At 34.1% G+C, this 20429-nt stretch overlaps 1 protein-coding gene across 1 annotated transcript; it reads right to left on the bottom strand.

Annotated features, from left to right (window-relative positions):
* Positions 1-14491: 14491 nt before the first annotated feature.
* LOC123247624 (vasoactive intestinal peptide) lies at positions 14492-19987 on the bottom strand. Its single transcript, XM_044676570.1, has 5 exons — positions 19884-19987; positions 16765-16908; positions 15175-15279; positions 14816-14947; positions 14492-14552 (listed from the first exon to the last, which is right to left on the bottom strand). Exons 1-5 carry the CDS (start codon positions 19985-19987, stop codon positions 14492-14494), a joined length of 546 nt encoding a protein of 181 aa, XP_044532505.1.
* Positions 19988-20429: the final 442 nt, after the last annotated feature.

The following is a 20429-nucleotide window of genomic DNA, read 5'->3' as shown; positions in this document are numbered from 1 at the left end:
GTTGTATTATTTGGATATTTTTAAAAGGAGAAAATTGAAGTTATCTGTTTAAATCTCCTTTTAAAAAAATTAACATCAGTTAAAATTCATATCCCCTTTTTCCATTATAACTATTCCTTGATTAGAGAAAGAGTATGAGATGGTAGAGATAATCAAGAATTTATTTGTTTTACAATGTTGTTTAATCATGAATTATAAAGTTATTTTCTCTATATTAAGTTTTGAAACATTAATAAGGTATGCTTGGGGAAATGTTAAAAGAAAATTTAGTTATATTTTCTCATTGAATTTTTGCCATCTAAGCTTAAGTTTCATATTTTAAATATAGAATATTGAATATGTTAAATTTTTTCTCATATTCTAATGTTTGAGATGGACTGTTAAATTACATTTGAAAAGGACATAGTAGATAACTCTTTGTTAGGGTTGATTATCAGATCTTATCAGGCCTTCTTATGGTGTTGTGTATCTCTGGATTTTCATATTTAAAGAACTGAGTTTTTCTCTACTTAAGTAAGAAATGTCATGAGTTAAAATTTACATGATAAGTGAGTTTAATTTTAAATCATTTGGAGATAATGTAACTGTATCTGTTAATAACTCAAATATAAACTGAAATAGAGGGAGGAGGTGAGGCCATTTTCCCCTTGGAATTGGAGTAAGTAGGTGTGGAATTGGAGTAAGTAGATGTGCAATTGGAGCCTAGATATCAGAAGGGAAGGCAATTGGCCACACGTGACTGATAATAACTCTTTCTTTGGCCTATTTTTAAAATTATTTAATAAATAATCATAAATTAAGATAATAGTCTTCAGAGAATTTAAATCATAACAATAGCCAAGCAAAACAAATTTTCATGTTAGCCATGTCCAAAATATTTGTGACTTCAGGCTGTATTCTGAGTCCTTTGCCTCTCTGGAGGGTTGGTAGCATTTTTCATTTTGAGTTCTTGGAATTGTTACTGGTCATTACATTGACCAAATTTCTTAAGTTTTTCAAAAATAATTTACTTTACAATATTATATAAATTATCTTCCTGGTTCTCTTTAATTCACTCTGCATCAGTACATAAAAATTTTCTAAAGTTTCTCTGAAACTATGCCCTTTGTCATTTCTTACAGCACAGTAACATTCCTTCATCTTCATATATTATAACTTGTTTAACCACTTTCTAATTGATGGACTCATCCTTAGTTTCCAGTTCTTTGCTACTACATAGAGATTTGCTATATATATTTTTAATCACATGGCTATTTTCCTCTTTTTTAATCTCGTCAAGTAGTATTGGTATTTTTTGATTAAAGTATACCTACAGCTTAATAGATTTGGGGACATGGTTCTAAATTACTTTCCAAAATGATTAGATTATTTGAAAGCTAATCAACATTAAATTTTTTTCCCCAGCCCCTCCCACACTTGCCATTTGCCTTTTATTTTTCAACTTTGCCAATCTAATGAGTATGAGTATGAGGTAGTAACTCAGAATTGTTTTAGTTACACTTCTCTAATTATAGGTGATTTAGATCATTCTTCATATGTCTATTTATAACCTGGATTTCTTCCTCTGAAAACTGTCTAAGGTGCTTTTCATTTCATTTTACATGTATATCATATTTCGTTCATTAGAAAATAAGCTACTTGAAGGCCCGGACTAGTTTTGCTTTTTCTTCATATTGGTAGTCCAATTATCTATAAATCCTAAAAGCTTGAAGGAAGCTTTTATTAGTTGATCATTCAATGCATGCCAATCAAAATAAATGTTTTGCTTTCAACCAGACATCCTTATTAGCATATGTACTCCAAACCAGCTAGTTACCTTTTGATTAAATTATTGTTTGGTAGTAAGTAATTTAGGTACTTTGATACACATGTTCTCACTATCCCATTTAAGATTTGGGATGGAAGCAACACACTGAATGATTTCAATTTTGATCTAAGCATTTCCTACCTGTAGTGCATTGTGCTAGGTGCTAGGTTAGAAATTGCATACTTCTTTTCCACAAGAAGTTTATAATCTAGTAGGAGAATATGCCAAATACAAATAATTATAATGCAAAATAATACGTATAATCTTAAGTGAAAAATAAAGTCACATCCCAATCTTTGGCATTTGTTGTCATTTAAAAGACAAACCAAATTGTCATAAATTTATTCCTTGTGTCTATGTATTCATATATGAAAACATATATACTATAGATTCAAAGAAAAATCAGTTCCCTACTTGTTTGAATTATTTGTGAACCTTTCAGGAAGCATCATGTTTTCCAGAATGAATAATGCAAAAGAGAAGGTAAGAGAAATTGTAAACTCAGGCTCAGTTCAAGTCCTACCACCTATTGGAGGTCTTTGCTGATCTTCCCATTGTCAATAATCTTCAGTTTATTTTGTATTTATTAACTTGGTACATATTTTCTCCTAGTAACAGGCAAGCTGCTTGAGGGCAATAACTATTGCCTTTTTATATCTTTATATACCTGTCACCATGCTCAGTGAATGGCACAGTTTTTAATAAGTACATATTGAATTACATTGATTTATGGTATTATATGACATACTTATAAAAGAACCAAATAGATATTAGTACATTTATCATTTATTTAAAATTATATTATGGTGAATTCACCATTATGAGAAATTATATTCTAGGAGCCCAGTCAAGAATATGCTGGAGTCAGCCTAAACTGGCTCACCAAGGTTGATTGTTAAATTTTCAGTGTGAGCATTTATATATGAGAAGCTGGAAAATGCTACAAATCAGAGTCTGATTTATTGTTTTATTGTTTGCCTACACTTGAGAAAGATATGGAGAAAATGTTAATAATGCAGATTAAATTTAAAAAGCATATCATGTGCACATTTTTTTGAGAACCAGTTGTTACACACTGCCCAATCCAGCACACAATGAAAAAACATGAGGAATTTCTGTTAAGAAGTACCACTGGTTACATAGATCAGGTGGCAAAAACAAGTCTCATTCTCTTATCACAAAATACAGAATCTACATTAAAATGGGAAGGAGATGGATTTGATATTGTATTCTTTTAGTATTTCAAGATGTAACATTTTTCCCCCATTTTGCATGTTAACTTGGCCTTTGCCTTTGTTGATGGTTATTAATTTTGTCATTTAAAAAGACCAAGTTGCCTTTCTTGTGTAAAAGTTTACATTATGTACTTTTATACATTCCAAAACATAAATAATTTTCGGGTATGATTTTCTCTAAGGAAAGAAGAGAGAAGATATTTTGAAGAAAACAAGAAAAGAGGGTATTTCGTTAGATGAAAAGCCATTGGCAAGGACAGTTTTTCATCCACTTGTCTATCTTTAGCATTTCATAAAAACCAGGTTTTTAGAGGAAGTGAATGAGACAAATATTCACTAAATGTGTCAGAAAAGGCTATTCTGGTGATTACCTAGAGTCTTTTCTCTGGAAGCAAGTCTTCATTCTGCCCAGGAAGGTGCTCAGAGCTCTTTAAAAGAACTTTAAAATACATCTTTAGGATATTAATATTTTTTTTCTAAAGTATCTAACATTAAACATGTGTATGGTCAACTCTGTTAGAAAGAATGATTCATAAAATGATGATGCAATGATAAATCAATGACCTCTAACCCGAGTAGGTTTCTCAGTTGGAGTTTTTTATTCCTACACAACAGCAAAGTGATGCAAAAGAAATCAGCTCAATGAATCCATTTATTACTTAATAAAAAGAAATTTCCCCAAGCCTTACTCACTATGATTGTCTCTGAAGCAGTTAAAAGGAGGACTGTGTTATCAATGCCATATAGACAACTCCAAGTGCAGTCAACAGTCATCATATTTTCCTTTCCGTTTGTTTCAAATTTATTCTAGGGGTGTCCCATATTACAGGTGGAGACTCTTCCAGTCAGAAATCAGTCCCCAGTTTTTATTCATTACTATAATTTCACTTGCTCACATGTTGTATAGACATAACTAACAGATAAGACTAAAGTCCAGAGTTCCTACAAGGAGGTCATCCTATACCTTGCTCTCTAAGGTAACAGTCTTTAATCATCCTCCAATTTGGATATTCCCTGATTCTATCCTTCTTCCTATTCTCTCTGAACACTTGAGAGGTAGCATGGTATTTCTTCTGAAGCTGGGAGGTTAGATAACTTGGGTGTTGTTGAGCCTGAATTCAGTGGGAATTAAAAGGGGGTCATCTCTAATTCTTTTTTTTTTTTTGTCTCTGAACTTTGAAAGTTCCTTTAGAATTTTTAGGGATTGTGTATTGGTTAAGGGGGGACTAGAGGGGCTTGGGGGAGAGGAAAAGAACATGAACTATGTAACTATGGGAAAATATTCAAAGTAAAAATTTTAAAAATAAAAAAAGAATTTTTAGGGAAGGGCAACAGACTGATTTTTCCTTCAGCCCATATTTGAGTTCATGCTTATCTCTTTATGTTTATTCTTTCCTGATCTTAGGAGAACAAATATCCCAATAGGGAAGGTCCTTTTGAGCTCAAATTGCCATTTCTATATTTAAATATTGAACACCATTAACATTTTTTAAAGTCCCATAGATAGAGTCGAAGCAGTATTCTGAGGTAGTAGGAACCAATAATTAGAGAAACATCTACATCAGGAATGGAAAGACACAGTAAGGACAAACAGATACAGAGCAATAGGAAAGTGGTGCCAGCTTCAGACGCTATATTTATTCTCTCATGGCAGAGAGAAGCACCAACTACATATATATGTTTGTCTCCTTATGAACGTTAACTATTTGGAGTCAGGGATTCTTCTGTCTTCAGATCCTTAGCACCTAGTAGTGCCTAGCACTTGGTGAATGTTTAATCAATGCCTCATGGTTATTGGACATATAATTATTGCAAAGGCATAAGGCGTGGAGCTTGAGCTTTGGGCTTAGGAGATGCAGATACTACTGGTACCAAAAAGGAACCTTTATTTCTCTGTTGGTCTTCCTGCTACCTCTACTGTGTCACTCATGTCTTATTTTGAAAATATTCCTCCTTAGTTAAAGTTGACTTCTTTTGATCTCCTACATATTTCTGATGAAGAATTCAGAGGTATAGTTATGGCTTAACATTATTTAAACCAGTGATTCCCAAACTTTTTTGGCCTACCACTGCCTTTCCAGAAAAATATTCCTTAGTCCCCTAGAAATTAATTTTTAAAAAATTTTAATAACAATTAATAGGAAAGATAAATGCACCTGTAGCCATCACCGCTTTCATGGATCACTGCAGCACCCAGCAGGGGGCAGTAGCACCCACTTTGGGAATCACTGATTTAAACTCTTTTTACTTCTTTTCCCTAAATCACAAAGTGATATTAACTTAATTCTAAAACAATTATTTATTAAATGTCTCCTAAGAGCCAAGAGCTGTGCGAGGTGCTAGGGATATAAAAACAAACAAAAGGAAACAACTCTATTCTCAAGAAACTTCCTTTTAACTGAATAGAAATAATTTACACCTCAATAAGGAAAACATCATATATAATAGAAATTCAAGATAATTTGGAAAAAAGTATTAACAGCAAACAACCCCTTGTTTAGAAGGTGGCACCTGAGCAAGGATGGAGAGGAAGAGCACTAGGGGCATAAAGGAGAGCCTGAACAAAGGCTTAGAGACAGATTTCTTGGGACATGAAGAGTTAGTGGAGTGGCTGAATGGTAAGAGGGTAGAGTAGCATGAGATTCCATGGCAGTAAGTTGAAAGATGCAGGTGGCAAGGGTCTCTAAAGGCATGAACAGCGAAGCTAAGAGGCAAGAGCATCCACTCACACTTTCAAACATGCCAACTCAGTGGCCAAGGAATCCTCCTAGCCCCTGTGTGATTTGTTCCAGCTGGGTAAGGGGCCCGACCGCTTGGTGTGTTGATCACTGACTTTCTCAACTTCTGTTAGAGAAATATGTGTCTCTGGGAATCCATTAGAAAATTTCTGTAAGTCCCCTAGAGAAAGATAGAACATAAAATACAATGGTATTCATTTATAAAATATTCTTAAATAGACACACCCTTGAATTCATTCCTTTGCTAATCATTGCCTCTAAGAAGGAAATATATCTCTTTTCTTTTGAAAAGAAAATATTATTATTTAAAATAGATGTGTATATGTGTGTGTATATAATTCTGTGTGTACGTATGTATAGTAGACACATATCTTTTTAAAAAGAAGCTTCGAATACTTATTGTTCTAATTTCTGTTTTTCTCTCCACTACTCAAATTATATCTTGCTTTTACTAATATCTTGTGGGCAGCTAGGTGGTGCAATGGATGGAGCCCCAGGCCTAGAGTCAGATCTTGGGCAAATCATGTAAGCCTGTTTACCTCAGTTTCCTCATCCGTAAAATGGACTACAGAAGGAAATAACAAACCATTCCACTATATTTGCCAATGAAGTCACAAAGAATTAGACATGACTGAAACAACTGAACAACAATAAATGGTTATTATTCAGGAAAGGAAGAAGATGCCCTTTTTCTCTTGGCCCTTTTGTCTTCTCCAAAGCAAACCTCTATTGGCTCCTCAGAACTTAATAGCCTGATCACTACTAGTAGTTTGTCCCTTATGGTGAGTACTGGGATCAAGAACAGAGAAGAATAGAAATAATCAAAGCAGAAGACCAAGTTCTGGGCAGCCAGAGAGAGGCAACTGTCGAGCCAAGAAAAGAAGTTGGAAATTTGGTACAAATCAAGTACATGGAAAAAAAAGTCAGAACAAATCAGATCAGGTGAAAAGAGCAAGGAGGACTGATGTACTGCTGCCACTATAGTCTATCTGGCAAAGCCAGTATCCCAGAGGAAAGGACTATTCTTAAATTTGAGCCATTGGTATTTTTCTTCAGGAAGAATGTCTCATTAAGGCTTTGTCTTAACATTCTAATTTTTACTAAAATTTATCTTTGAAAAATTTATTCTCATGGCCAAGATTCATTTGCAGTTTAATAAAATTATCAATGAATGATATCTATTGATGTCCCTGTTTTCCATTATTTACACCAAGACCAGTTTATATTCTGTTCCAATCATATATTTCCTATAATACATTTAATGCTACCTTTTATATGAAAGTATTTATTAGAAATATACCATTTCTACTTTATAGAATCAAAGATTTAGCACTATAAGACAACTTAGTTACCTTAAGCTAAGTGATCTAAAATGTTATAGAATGAATTCTCTACAGTCATTTTACTAAGAGGAAACTGAGGCATGGCATGGTTCCAGTGACTGAGCCAAGGTAATATATAGTTTCAGGAACTAGGAATGGAACCCAAGTCCTCTTACTCTAGATCCATTTTTTCATGTTTCATAGAACCCAATGTGATCCAAAGCATAAAAACCCAAATGTATTGGTTCCCCTGTCATTGGTGGTGAAAACTGTTTATTACAATAACTCTGACAAATCTATTGCTTTTTTTTTCATTTTGCATGTGGAGATCTTTTTGTCCTTCTTTCCATTTTATCCATGAATGCTCTTGGAATGACTTGACTTAGTTGTGTCTCATGCCAAGTGTTCCGATGGCTTGTTTTGTTTGTTCCCCTCTTCACTGCTCTTTGCTGTTTTGCGTGGCAATACTGCTTGTAATCTTCCACAACCCTCCTGCGTCATGTTTTGCAAATGAATTTATATTCTATACTGGCATTGCCCTTGGCTGCCATGTATCTCTGCTTGGCAAGGAGATCAACTGTTTTGTTTCCAGCTGATGCTGTTCTGGGCCTGCTTTTGAATTAAACTTTTGGGGAATTGTGATAGTCCACGTCAATGACCGATGTCCTTTCATTTGCTCATTTCCTATTTTGGGCACTAATGACTCATTAATGACTAGTGTCTATCACTAGTGAAATTATTTTTATAGACTGCTATTAAACCATTATTCTTTAGATATTCTGCCTTCTTTTCTGCCCTACTGTGACCACAAAAGAAGGGGGCCATTTAGGACTGAAGATATTGGAAAGAGTTGCAAACTGGGCCTTTTGCTTATTATATTTAAATGCAAATGGATCATTCTTAGCTGAAGGGCACATACAAAAAGGACAGGTAGCTAATACAAGTAAAGGTTTGTCAAGTCTTGATCTAGAACACTGAGAGATTGTGGCCTGCCTAGAGCTAGTGCCACAGCTACTGTGTCTCAAAGGTGGGAATGAAACTCAAGTCTTCTTGGCTCCAACACCATTTCTCTATCCACTTTATTATTCTTCTATTCAATTCTGATTACATATTATTAGGGAAAAAATCAGGTAAATGTCTTGGGACTGAGAATTAGAAATTGTAGTAGTCAGGGAAGAAAAGGAGAAGTTTTCTCATCTGTTGAATGAAGGACCATCTTGTTCTTTGAGGGTCCTTTTAAATTTAAAAGCCTCTGAAATTCCATTATCTTAAGTCATAAAGATGTAAGAAATCAAAAATTTTAAAGTATATTTTAATACATTTCAGAGGAAAGACCTGAGTAAAGATCAATTCAACTTTGAAGAGTGGCATTTCTTTTCAAGCACAAAAGTAAAGTAGGTTAGCATGTAGGAAGGGTAGTAAATATATAGCAAGATGTCAAACTAGCTAAACCCATAACTATAGACAGTAGAACAGCAAATGAAAAAAGGCACAAAATGTTGAAACCAGGGCAGGTCGCCAAGGAAGAGTGTAAAGAAAGAGGAAAATTATATAGGGGGTGAAATAAGAAAAGATAGACTAGGAGATGAGAAGCAGCTTGTTAGAGCAAAGAATGGTAAAAGAAAACTATTCTTCAATTATGAGGAGAAAGAGAAGGACCAAAGAAAATGTCTTTCTAACAGTCAAGAAGGGAAAGCTGTTATAGAGGACTGTGAAAAGCCAAAAGCTTTTTATGTATTTTTTTCCTTATCTCTTTACAAAAAGTGTATCTGGGATCAGTTGTCTAGACTCAGCCCTAAAGCCAAAGTAGAATGGGTGAAGAAGTAATCAAAGTTACAAAAAAATTACTGCATAGAAATTTGTACTTCTTAGCATTCTTAAGAATTGGAAGATGCTATTATAGAACTACTATCCACGATTACTGAGAATTCTCCAATAATGGGGAAAGTCCCTGAATCCCAGGAAAAAGTAAAAGAGTAATCACTTCCCAAAACAGAAGAAAGTAAGAATCAAAAAGAAAAAAAAATTCTTAAAACATTGAGGAAATATTTATTAATTGCCTGTTTTGTACAGATCACTGTGCTAGGTTTGATGGGAGAGGTACAAAGCATAGGTTAAGACATGGGCCCCAATTTTATATAGTTTACAATCTAGAATACTGATATAATATATACATAGATAATGATAATTATTTAGCTTTTGGTATATATTAATCATTCATAAAACAATGTCCTCTGTAGAATATGAAACATAAAAAATCATTCATTGCTAACTACTGTGAATGTATAAAAGCAGAAAGGACTTCATAAATGCCATAAAGACCCATAAAGCATTTGAGTGGAATTTTAAAGGATTAGCAGGAATCCCTGCAGATAGGGAGGGAGTATAGTAGATAGAGCACTGTATTCAGAATCAAGAAGACATGAGTTTGAATTTGGATTCATATACTTGCTAACTGTGTGACTCTGGACAAGTCCCTTAATATCTATTTTCCTCAGTTTCTCAAGTAAAAATGGGACACATTAGAGAAGGTAATGACAAACCACTACAATAGCTTTCACAAGAAAACCCAATGGACAAATCCATGGTGCCACCGAGAGTTAGACACAACTGAACAACAAGAAAGAGAGGAAGATAGAGTGTTCCAAAGAGAAGGGAGAGCAGGAACAACAACAAAGAAAAAGGGAGGACAAGTTTTTCTCAAGTTACCAAGTTTGACTAGAATTAAGGATATGTGTGAGATATGGGGGGAGGGACATTTGAGTAGGACCAGATTATAAAAGGCTTTATAATGAAAACAAAGGAATATAAAATAAAAGTAGGTATTAGGGGATCAATAGTGAGTAAAGGGCTTTATTTGCCAGATGACCCAAGTCTGTTCATCAAAAAAGGATTTGACTTTAGGAAGTCCAATATTTGTCTGGGTTATTATGATGTTCTCTCTCTTCCACTGAATGAAAGTGCTGTGTGCATGTATGTGTGGGTCAAGTTCTGTATGGTTTCCAAAGAGCAGCCCAACTTTGATCTCCCAACTCTGCCTATCTCTGGTTGGTTGTGCTGACTTAGCTATCTGGGGGATATAGATATTATTGATTTATACAGTTAGAATCATCTTTGAGCCCCCTATTTTAGTTAAACCCATCTCTTCTCTAAATTTTTTATATTTCCCTAAATTTCAAAAATGTGACTTTCCTTAATGATGTACAAACATGTTTCTTCTTCATCACTACCACCACCATCATGTAACTGTATTAAACATATGTTTTAAGGTTTGCAAAGTACTTTAAGCATATTATTTTATTTTTTGCTCTTTCCAACAATCCTGCGAAGGAGGTGTTATTATCATTTCCATTTGTAGAAAAGGAAATTGAGACTGGAGAAGTTAAGTATCTATATTTTTTTCCAAATGTGCTTTTCATAAATGGAAGTGGCAGTGGGACCTTAGATTCTGGACACTAACAGCTATTGTTCATTGAATCAAACACATAAAATATTTGCAGTGATAATCAAATGTCTTTATTGTCCACATTTCATTCATTACATTTATTAAAAAAAATAGTTGTGTCTCTGGATCCACCTTCTCTATGAGACTAATGCAGAGTGCCCATGGAGAAAAGTTTTGCTCCTGTAAAGCAACATGCCTATCCCAATGCCATTGTACATCTCCCCAAACAAAGAAGCCAGTGACAATTACATATACCAGAGGTAGAATCAAGCCCCTAAATCAAACACAATGTTCCATGAATATGAGGGAATACATTAGTTTTCTTTTTGACTGGAACGATCTCAGTTATATCCATGGTTCTGAATAGCACTTTCCACCTTCAAATATGCCATAACAGATGTATCCTCCAATTATATGAATTATAGATAATCTGTTAGTGGACACTCTCAACACTCTCAACCCAGTTTTTATCATTTTTTTTCTCTTGCCATCATTCTGAAAATTCAGGGACCATGGAATATTGAATCCCAGTGTGGACTTCTTTTTTCAAAACATTTATTGAAAGAAAGGATACATAGCATATGAAGCCATGGGGTTTTCATGATTTAAAGACAAGATTTAGGTAAAGATCTCTAAAATAATATTTAAGTGTAAACACCACTTTTATTACATGAGAAGCAAAATAAATCACAACTTTCCCTACAACATATATTTATTTGGTTTTAATATTGAAGATGTTTCTTTGATAGATTTACATAGAACTCAAAAAATAGTCAATTTGTTCATTGTAGATTTCTTTGAAGAATTCTGAAAAAAGGAAAAAAATAGTTTTAAGAACAAATCTCATTTTATTTTAAAATGTTAGTTTCATTCTTTTAACACATATCTTAAGATTAACCAACACATTATAGGCAATCATGCTAGCTCAGAAAGGGGTCTACTTTTAAAAGACTGACTCTGACACAAGGAAATGAAGTAATGGAGGCCTAGGAAATATAGTATATATTGACTACTTATATACAATGAATCATTAGCATTTTACCTCTGAGAAAATTTGTATGCATTAAGAGAGAAAGAAGCATAAAGAAAAAAATTGTTTAAATATACAAATGAGGGTATAACTGATTTTCTTTTTTCATTTCTTTTTTTTCCCCATACTTTGAAGAGGAGGGCTTTTCTGTTACATTTTATCTAGAAATACAAGTAATCCAAGATCTGAGTTTAAGAAAAAAAATCTTGTTTCTATGAGTTGATATAACAAGACCATAGTTTTCGTACTACCATAGAATTATAGATATGCAAGTAATGGTTGTGTGTTTGTAAGAGGGTGGGGGAAACACCTACATGGCTGGGTGAATTGAGAGCCAGGCCTAAAGATGGGAAGTCCTGAGTTCAAATCTGGCCTCAGACACTTCCTAGTTGTGTGAGCCTGGGCAAGTCACTTAACCCCCTTTACCTAGTCTTTATCACTCTTCTACCTTGGAATAAATAAACAGTACTAAGGGTTTAAAAAAAATAGATATGCTAAAGTAACTAATAACTTAATATTACAAAAAAGAAAAGTGAGATTCAGGGAGATTAACTTGCTCAAAACCTTACAGTGGAAATGGTATTTATATTACTAAACAGAGTATAGACCTTGTCACATAAATAGGAAGGGGAAGGGAAAAGAAAAGGGAAGGGAATTAACATTTATTGAGTGCCTACTCTGTGCCAGGCAAAATGCTAAGTGTTTTGCAAATATCTAATTTAATAGCACAGAATAAATGTTTGTTCATTGATTACTTTAAATTGTGAAGGACAAGGACAGCTAGAGTGTCAGGCATAGAGTTGGGAGGACCTGGATTCAAATCTAGATTCAAACATTTCCTTGCTATGTGATCCTGGGCAAATCACTTATCCTAATGACCTGGCCCTTATCCCTCTTCTGCCTTGGAGTAGATACTTAGTATTGATTCTAGGACAGAAGGTAAGGGTTTTAAAAAAAGAAAGAAAGAAAATGGGACAGGCACCCAGAGCATATTGTTGACTTACTAGGACATCTAAATATTCTCCACTGTCTCTACTACCACTAACTAACTAGTCAACAGGACTAAAGACAGTGGTTGAATTTCAGAAAGGTGCTATTCTCCTGTCAATCGGAGTAAGTAAGTCTCAATGGGACATGGAGTGATAAAGTCTAATTCTATTGTTCAAAAAAATACTTTGGATGAGATGTCTAGATATATCTGTACTGTCATTAAAGTATAAAACCAATGTTTCATAATGACAACCCTGTGGCAGTGGATCAGATCAGAATTTTTGCACACTGACCAGTGAGAAGGGTTTTCAGTAAAGTCCCAATAAACTCTGTGATCTGAAAACCAGACTTGCTAAATGATGAGAGATTTATCACCAAAGGATGGGCAACAGGTAGAGTGCAGGATAGATAGAGTGGAAGAAGCACAAGACAGAGTTAGGAGGCCTGATCTAAATCCCAGCATGTTGTTCTATTAATGTGACCAAATCTTTATACTTTTAGCTACAATTTCCTATAAAATGGAGTTAATAATACTTGTATTGCCCCAGAAGGATGGTTGTGAGAAAAGTACTTTGCAAACTAGAGCTATATAAAAGTGATATCATAGAGTATTATTTATTAAGGAATACAGATGTTATAACCTACACTTGTGGAGTAGCTCCCCATACCAATGAAGTCATGGATTCTTTGAAGAATGGAAGAGATGTAGGTATTGTAGGATAGATGTAGATATTTCTGTTTTGAGAGGGATTTGAGAGGGATTAAGAGGGAAAACCAATGTTATCCCCATATCTAAGAAAAATATAACTATAAATCACAATTCTCTTTGTAGATTGAGAAAAATAGGATTTTTCAGTAGTGAGAACTCTTGTGCAATGATAATTATTGGAGGAGAAGGAGGACTCACATCCATTTTACTAGTTAATTATGCCATATCAGGCTTTTTCTTTATGTAGTTACTTCATTCTAGTTAGGAATATGACAATACTCATAATATTATACACATGTGTATCTCTCTCTCTCCATATATATAGAGATATAAGTATGTATGTATTCCATAATATATGTAGAACAATGCACCATGCTAAATCTGGGTTGGATTGTATTTTAACTGATTCAAATTACCTGGATTGGTGAAGGGCATTTTGGCTTTGTGCGAAGGGAGGAACTGTAATGAAGTAATTTAGGGAGCCCCTAAATTACTTCATTACAAGGGTGAGAATGGACATTGATTTAAAAAAAATTCACCATTTGGTTCTCAAAAGGAAATTCAATTTTTGTTCCACATCTCAGCATAAGAAAAATTGAGGAGGGGAGGGGGAGAGAATAAATGGAATTTGGAACTATTCAGAAGACAAGCTACTTACTCTTAACTCTTGAAACAGGTGATAGTAAGAAGATAGAATAAATTATTTTAAGCTCATTATTGGATTGGATTCTACACCAATAAGAATCAGACTTGTATAGCCTGAAGTGACCCCCTAATATGAACTACTCCACTCTTAAGAGGAAATATTTCTCCTAAGGAGGAAGCATGCTAATGCAAAATGATTCCTGGATATAGAAGGAGGAGAAAGGAATTGAAATTCATATAGTGCCTTCTATGTGCTAGACACTGTGCTAAGTACTTTACGTATATTATTATTTGATTCTCTCAACAATCCTGGGAGGACAATAATATTATCCTCATTTCACAGTTGAGAAAAACAAAACAAACAAAAGTCAAGTGACTTGTCCAGAGACACCTGGCTGGTAAGCATTCGAATCTAAATTCTGCTTCTAAGTCTAGCACTCCATGTACTGGGCAGTATTGCTATATACTTAGAGGGTGAGGCAGTTTTCTACAGAGCTAAAAGATTAATGTTTAGTTAGACTTACCACTAGGAAGTGATGCATCAGCTCCACTTTAAGAGCATTATCACTTTCAGGCAAGTGAGTTAGGATCATTCACTTCTGCATTTTCAGATTTGAGCAAATCTTCATCACTGTGATAGAAAAGGGAAAAATACATTTGGAGACTCTTAGATGATTATAACTACTTATATTAGATTTTGGGGCCCCTTTTACCAATATTTGGGGAAATCTAGACATGACCTGTACCATGAGTATAGTTAAAGTGATCCCAAGAAGTGGGGCCACTGAGTCATCTTGATAGGCTGTTACCTCTGGAGTAAGTTCCCCAGTACACAATGTAAAAAGGCTTGGAGTTTGTAATTTGTCCATTCATACCCCATATATTTTTCTTTACCTTCTCTTTCCATTCAAAATTGAATCTAGATATTTCCTCATTGCCATCTGCTTTAGGAGACGGGTGTAACCGTCAGTGAAGACTGCATCAGAGTGGCGCTTAAGTAGACTATTTCCTTTTTCAAGGTTATCGCTATGGAAAATGAGGAAAAGGAAACACATCAGATTTAAAATTTTTATTAAATATGCCCCCCAAATCAGGAACTTAGTGTGAAGAAGCCATATTAAAATGGTTTTTCTACTACCTTTACAAAAATAAACACATTAAAGTAATGTCTATTTGTTACACAAAAAGTAAAGGTGAAAAATAAATTCATGTCTAGTAGATTAAAATACAGTCAGTAAAAATTAAGAGCTTACCTAACTCTTTTGCCAATAATAGACTCAAGGTATTTTTTGGCAGAAAGTTGACTCAAGAGTTTGCTATAGTCACTGGTGAAAAGTCCATCAGCATGTCTGCTGTTTCTAAAATAGGGAGAAAGATCATTTACAAGTTAAAATAATCATTTTTTTGAAAGATGTTAGAAAGTAAATGTTAGTCTTTCAATGCTATGAAGAAAATTTTTTGGAATACATTGTAACAAAATATTTTAGGGTTTTAAATGACAATTAATATTCCAAGTTTTACACCTTAAATTCAAAATGAACTTTATCCACATTCTATGACAGTGGTTTCTACTTGTTAAGGTTCCAACTTATCCAATTGGATCTTTAAAATAATTTGGAAACTAAGGAAGACTCTTGTTATCATTAAAATTCTAGCTTTTTTTTCTGCTTTTTTTTCTGAAGGGATGTTTTTCAGACCAAAGTATTGGTCAGAGATTCATACTTGATTAAACAGGTTCTCTCACCTTTCTGCATTCATCGTTTTCAATTCTCATTAAATGACAATTTAATTAATTATTTAATCATGTTAAGGTTTAAGTGAACAAAATATTTGTACTCATAGGAAGTGGAATTAAAATAGGCATTAAAGGCTAGTCCAAGCTGATTAAAGAATGTGCTGCTCTCCTATTTGCAACAAATTGTCACCTGTCTTATTTCTAGGGGCAAGGAACTCACTACTTTTCAAGATAAAAAGTTCCATTTTCAGTCTTACCTTTAATTTTTGAAAATTCTCTAGAAAAGCTTAGATTGCTTGCCTACATGTAGAGTTGCTCCAAATAATTCCTTGAACATTTAATACTTTTAGTGGATGATATAGACTAAACCCTTATGAATATTGTGGGACTATTGAAAGATTTCATCAACCGGACTCATTATAATGTATCTAGCATGCCCATAGTTGTAGAGGATATAGAAATAATAGATAAATGAATGAGTTGTAGTGAGAGAGATTAACTAATATTGTGTTACATATGGTACGACCATATCATGGTATAGAAATGGACTAAAGTAGTGCAGTATATAGCAAATTATTGTAATTGAGATGGTGAGAACAATAACAATAACAACTAGCATTTATATAACACTTTATTGTCTGCAAAGCAGTTTGCAAATATTATCTCATTTTATGCTCACAACCATGCTGGGAGTTAGGTGATACGGTGGATAGTGCCTGGAGTCTGGAGGACCTATTTTATCCCCACCTCAGACATTTACTAGCTTTGTTACTCTGGCCAAATCACTTAACCTTTGTTTGCCTCAGTTTCCACCAATATAAAAGAGGACCCTGGAGAAGGAAATGGAAGACCACTCCAGTATCTTTGCTAAGAAAATCCCATAGGCATGGCTAAAAAGCAACAGAAACATATTAGATGTTTAGAGAGGGGAAACCAAGGCAGACTAAGATTGCAATTTACCTAGGGTTACATAGCTAGTGAATATCTGAGTCCAGATTTGATCTTTGATCTTCCTGACCATAGATTTAGAAATTCTATCTACTATACTATATAGCTGCCTCAAAAAAAAATTCCCAGATAACAGAACAATAAATAAAAATGAACTCACCTGTTCATGGGTCTAGATGCATCAAAAAAAGACAAGTCATTTTCAGGTAATGAACTTTCCAGATTATCATTTTCCACCCTTAAGAAGCCTAAATTTTGATCAGGTTCATTAGGGCCATCAAACAGTAAACCATTGCCCAACCTGCTAAAAGGGAAAACATCATGAGCTTGCTGTACACTACCCAAATGAAACATTACAAACCATTCTAGGCAAGATATTTACAAATGAAATCTAAAAAAACTTCTCTATTAGTGGTGTCTTAGACAGATTTAAGGACGAAAATGTGAAGTTCTAAGGAATATAGAAACAGAGGAAGAATAAAGGGAAGATGGAAAGCATCCAGAATAGGAGAAATGGAAGGAAAGAAGAGGTAGGGAGAATAAAAGCATGGTATATGTGTAAGTTTAGATGTTATACCTTTTTAAAGCTCACAAAGTACAGCTAGGTTCATAGTGCTAGATCTGGAGTTAGGAACATGTGAGTTCAAAATCCAGCCTTAAATACTAGATCTGTGATCTTGGGCAAGTCTGGGTTTGCCTCAGTTTACTCAACTATAAAATGGAGATTATAATAGCACTTACCTTTCCCAGGAAGTTTTTGTGAGAATCAAATGGGGTAATAATTATAAAGTGCTTAGCACAAAGGTTAGAACATAGCAGGCACTGCATGAAAGCTTATTCCTTTCTCCTCTTTTGCCCCACAACAATCAAGTGAGGCATGTAGTATCAGTACTATTATCTTTATTCTTCCAATAAGCAAAAGAGGCAGGCAGAGGTTAAGTGACTTGTTTCTAGTTAGTCCACATCAAAACTGAGATAAAAATTCATGACTTCTGACTTCAAGTGCACAAAAGTCTTTCTTTTACCCCATTTCTCACCTTGTCTAGAGATACTGCACACAAATAAGTTCTCTACACACATGCACAGAAACCATTTACTATGTTGATATATGTGTCTATGTAGAACCCATGTAATATTGATGTCTATATATACATAAAAACAAGAATATCAATTGGCATATTTACATTATGGGTGTTATTTTTAAATATGCAGAGAAGAGAATTTGGATACATAAATTTTACTTACACTTTTTTTCTCAGTAAGAAAGACATTCATTAATTTATTAAATATATACAATGATCATAAGAATTCTCAGATTTCCCATTCCAAGACCACAATATGTCTGTTGCAATGTACATTTAGAAATGGCTCAATGTATAGCCAGACTCTCCTATAGTACTTTCCAGAATTCCTCAAAGAGATTTCATCTGGGACTTTTCCAAGGCAAAATAATAGCTGTATGTATCTGGTGACTTTGCCCTCTGTGTAATAGTAATTGATGAGAATTTGGCTTACATCTAACAAGTTTTCTGACAGAATCTATCAGTTTATTCTTCCATTTACTTGGATTTAAACCTGGAGAAAAATAAGAAGAACTAGAAAGGAGGGCTCTTCATAGCTAGTTTCCTAAGCTTTACTACCAAATCAAGGTTCTGGATTTATTATTCTAAATATCTCAGATTAGCTCTTTATGCATATTCTTAGATAAGTCAACAGTATGAAGTGAGACATCATCTCTATGGATTTGTGTGACAATTCTGATAACCTCCAATGCTGTTTCCAACAGACACTGCTTTTGGTAGGTCTTCTATATTTGTGAATGGGAACAATTTTACTATAGAGTGTGCAATGGTATGCAACAGAGAGATGGGGAAGATGAACATATGAACAAAGCACATTTTGTATTCCAGATTAAAAACAAAACTGTTTTTTTCCCCCTAAGGATTTCTAAAATTTCCAAAAACAATATTTAGGAAGTTGATTTGAAAAATCAGACCATATGAATTACATGAGCCTATTTAATTACATTAGTTTATTCTAAGCAAAGTCCTCAAGGAAAGTTCAATCTTTCCAAATTTCTTAAAATGTGCAATGATGCAGCATCCTTGGAACGCAGCTCATAGCAAGTAATGTTGTTCAGGATTGCAATTTGGGCCAACTAATAACTGCACCTTACATCTCTAGAATATTCCATCAGAGCTGCCACTGTTCTGCCTCAGAATTGCCCTCTTCCTGGGCAGTATGCAGAGTTATACAGGAGCCAGCTTTGGTTGACTATCTTAGAGACTGAGTACTCCTGACAACAGAGCAATTTTCACTCATCTGGGGAAAAGTCTGGTGAGTTCATAGGAATCAGCAAAGGACTTTATCTATGAAACTAGAAAGAGAAATTCAGGCTGAGAATTTTTTCTTTTCCTTTTTGACATATAGCACAAAGTAAATTCATACCGAAACCTGAACAATAAACCTTTTGCTTAAACTTTATTCATTTAATATAGAAATTTCTTAAAGCTATGAAATGTGACATCAATCATAGAGGATGTAATAACTATATATTTAGGGATAAAAATAAAATCATATTACAAAATTTTAAGACCCTTACCTTCTGTCTTAGAATCAATACTATCTATTGGTTGCCAAAGCAAAAGGGTAGAAATTGGGATAAAGTGACTTGCCTAGGGTCATGTTGAACACAAGAACACCAGCTTCCAGTCCTGCCTCTCTCTGCTCCTTCAAATGGTTTATATGATTTGCATTTAAAATGATTTTTTATTGAATTAATATCATGAGCAATAAATAATATCAATATCTTTGACATTTCCTGAAATTTTTATCTAATACATTCCAGAAGAAAGTAACTGAAATAAAAATACCATCCAGATAATTGATGCTATGTGAAAAGATGAACCAATTTAATGATGGTTAAAAATAAGTTTGTTACTAATGCAATCCTAGGAATAAAAAAAATTTTAAAAAGAAAGAGAAATATTCTACAGGATTATTTGTAGATTATCTGAGCTGCCCATAGCCTTTATCCTACTGCTTTAGCTGAAGCTACAGAAGTGATTTCAATGAACCTGTATAATTATTTATAGTAGAGTCTGGAATTGATTAGGGACTAAAATGAGTAAGACCATCACATCATTGAAGATCAGCAGAATTTTTTTTAAACCTCAGTTTCAAATAAATTTAAGTAGTGAACAGGATATGGTCCCTCATTCTATGTCATTGTGCAGTGAAGAGAGAGATAAAGACCCCTGAAGTTAAAAGACAGCTTACCTCATGATAGAATAGGTTCCAAAAGGTAATGCCAGTGTTTGTGAGCAGAGGACACTAAGAAACATCAGTGACACCAGGAGCTGGGGGCTACTTCTGGCTTCCATCTCTGGGTACCTGGAATAAATGAAAAAGAAGCCAGTTTAGATCACCTTCCAAGCTGTTTCAGATATTGTCTGCATAAAAGCTCAGAAGATCATATGGATATATAAAAAGTTTTGCTAAGTTCAAAACAAGTGACTATCACTCCATAGAAAGAGATAAAACTACATCAGGGTTACAGGATCATGCTATAGAATTTCCTCCATTTTCCTCCATCACTTTGAATATAAATTAATTGCTAGCTATATGTCACAAACTACATGTGTATTTTACACAGTTTTATGCTATTTGCTGGTTTTTCAAAGAAACACATATGAGTCTAAGGAACACTAGTTTCCTTTTTAAACCAGAAACACATGTAAGCAGTCAAATATATACTTTCTTCACTGAAGGAATGAATTCCAAAAAAGGGAATTAATGAATACATGAGCTCTCATCCAGTTCTTA

The sequence above is a fragment of the Gracilinanus agilis genome, chromosome 4 (assembly GCF_016433145.1).
Source record: "Gracilinanus agilis isolate LMUSP501 chromosome 4, AgileGrace, whole genome shotgun sequence".
Taxonomy (NCBI): Eukaryota; Metazoa; Chordata; class Mammalia; order Didelphimorphia; family Didelphidae; genus Gracilinanus; species Gracilinanus agilis.
This window is presented reverse-complemented; position numbering and strand designations above follow the sequence as displayed.

Excerpts from the sequence above, each read along its gene's own strand:
- LOC123247624 (XM_044676570.1), bottom strand. The coding sequence starts at position 19,987 with ATGGAAGCCAGAAGTAGCCCCCAGCTCCTGGTGTCACTGATGTTTCTT. Across the intron at positions 16,909-19,883 it reads GGAACCTATTCTATCATGAG|CAGGTTGGGCAATGGTTTAC; the intron begins GTAAGCTGTCTT and ends TTTCCCTTTTAG. Across the intron at positions 14,553-14,815 it reads ATTTTGAATGGAAAGAGAAG|TGATGAAGATTTGCTCAAAT; the intron begins GTAAAGAAAAAT and ends TTTCTATCACAG.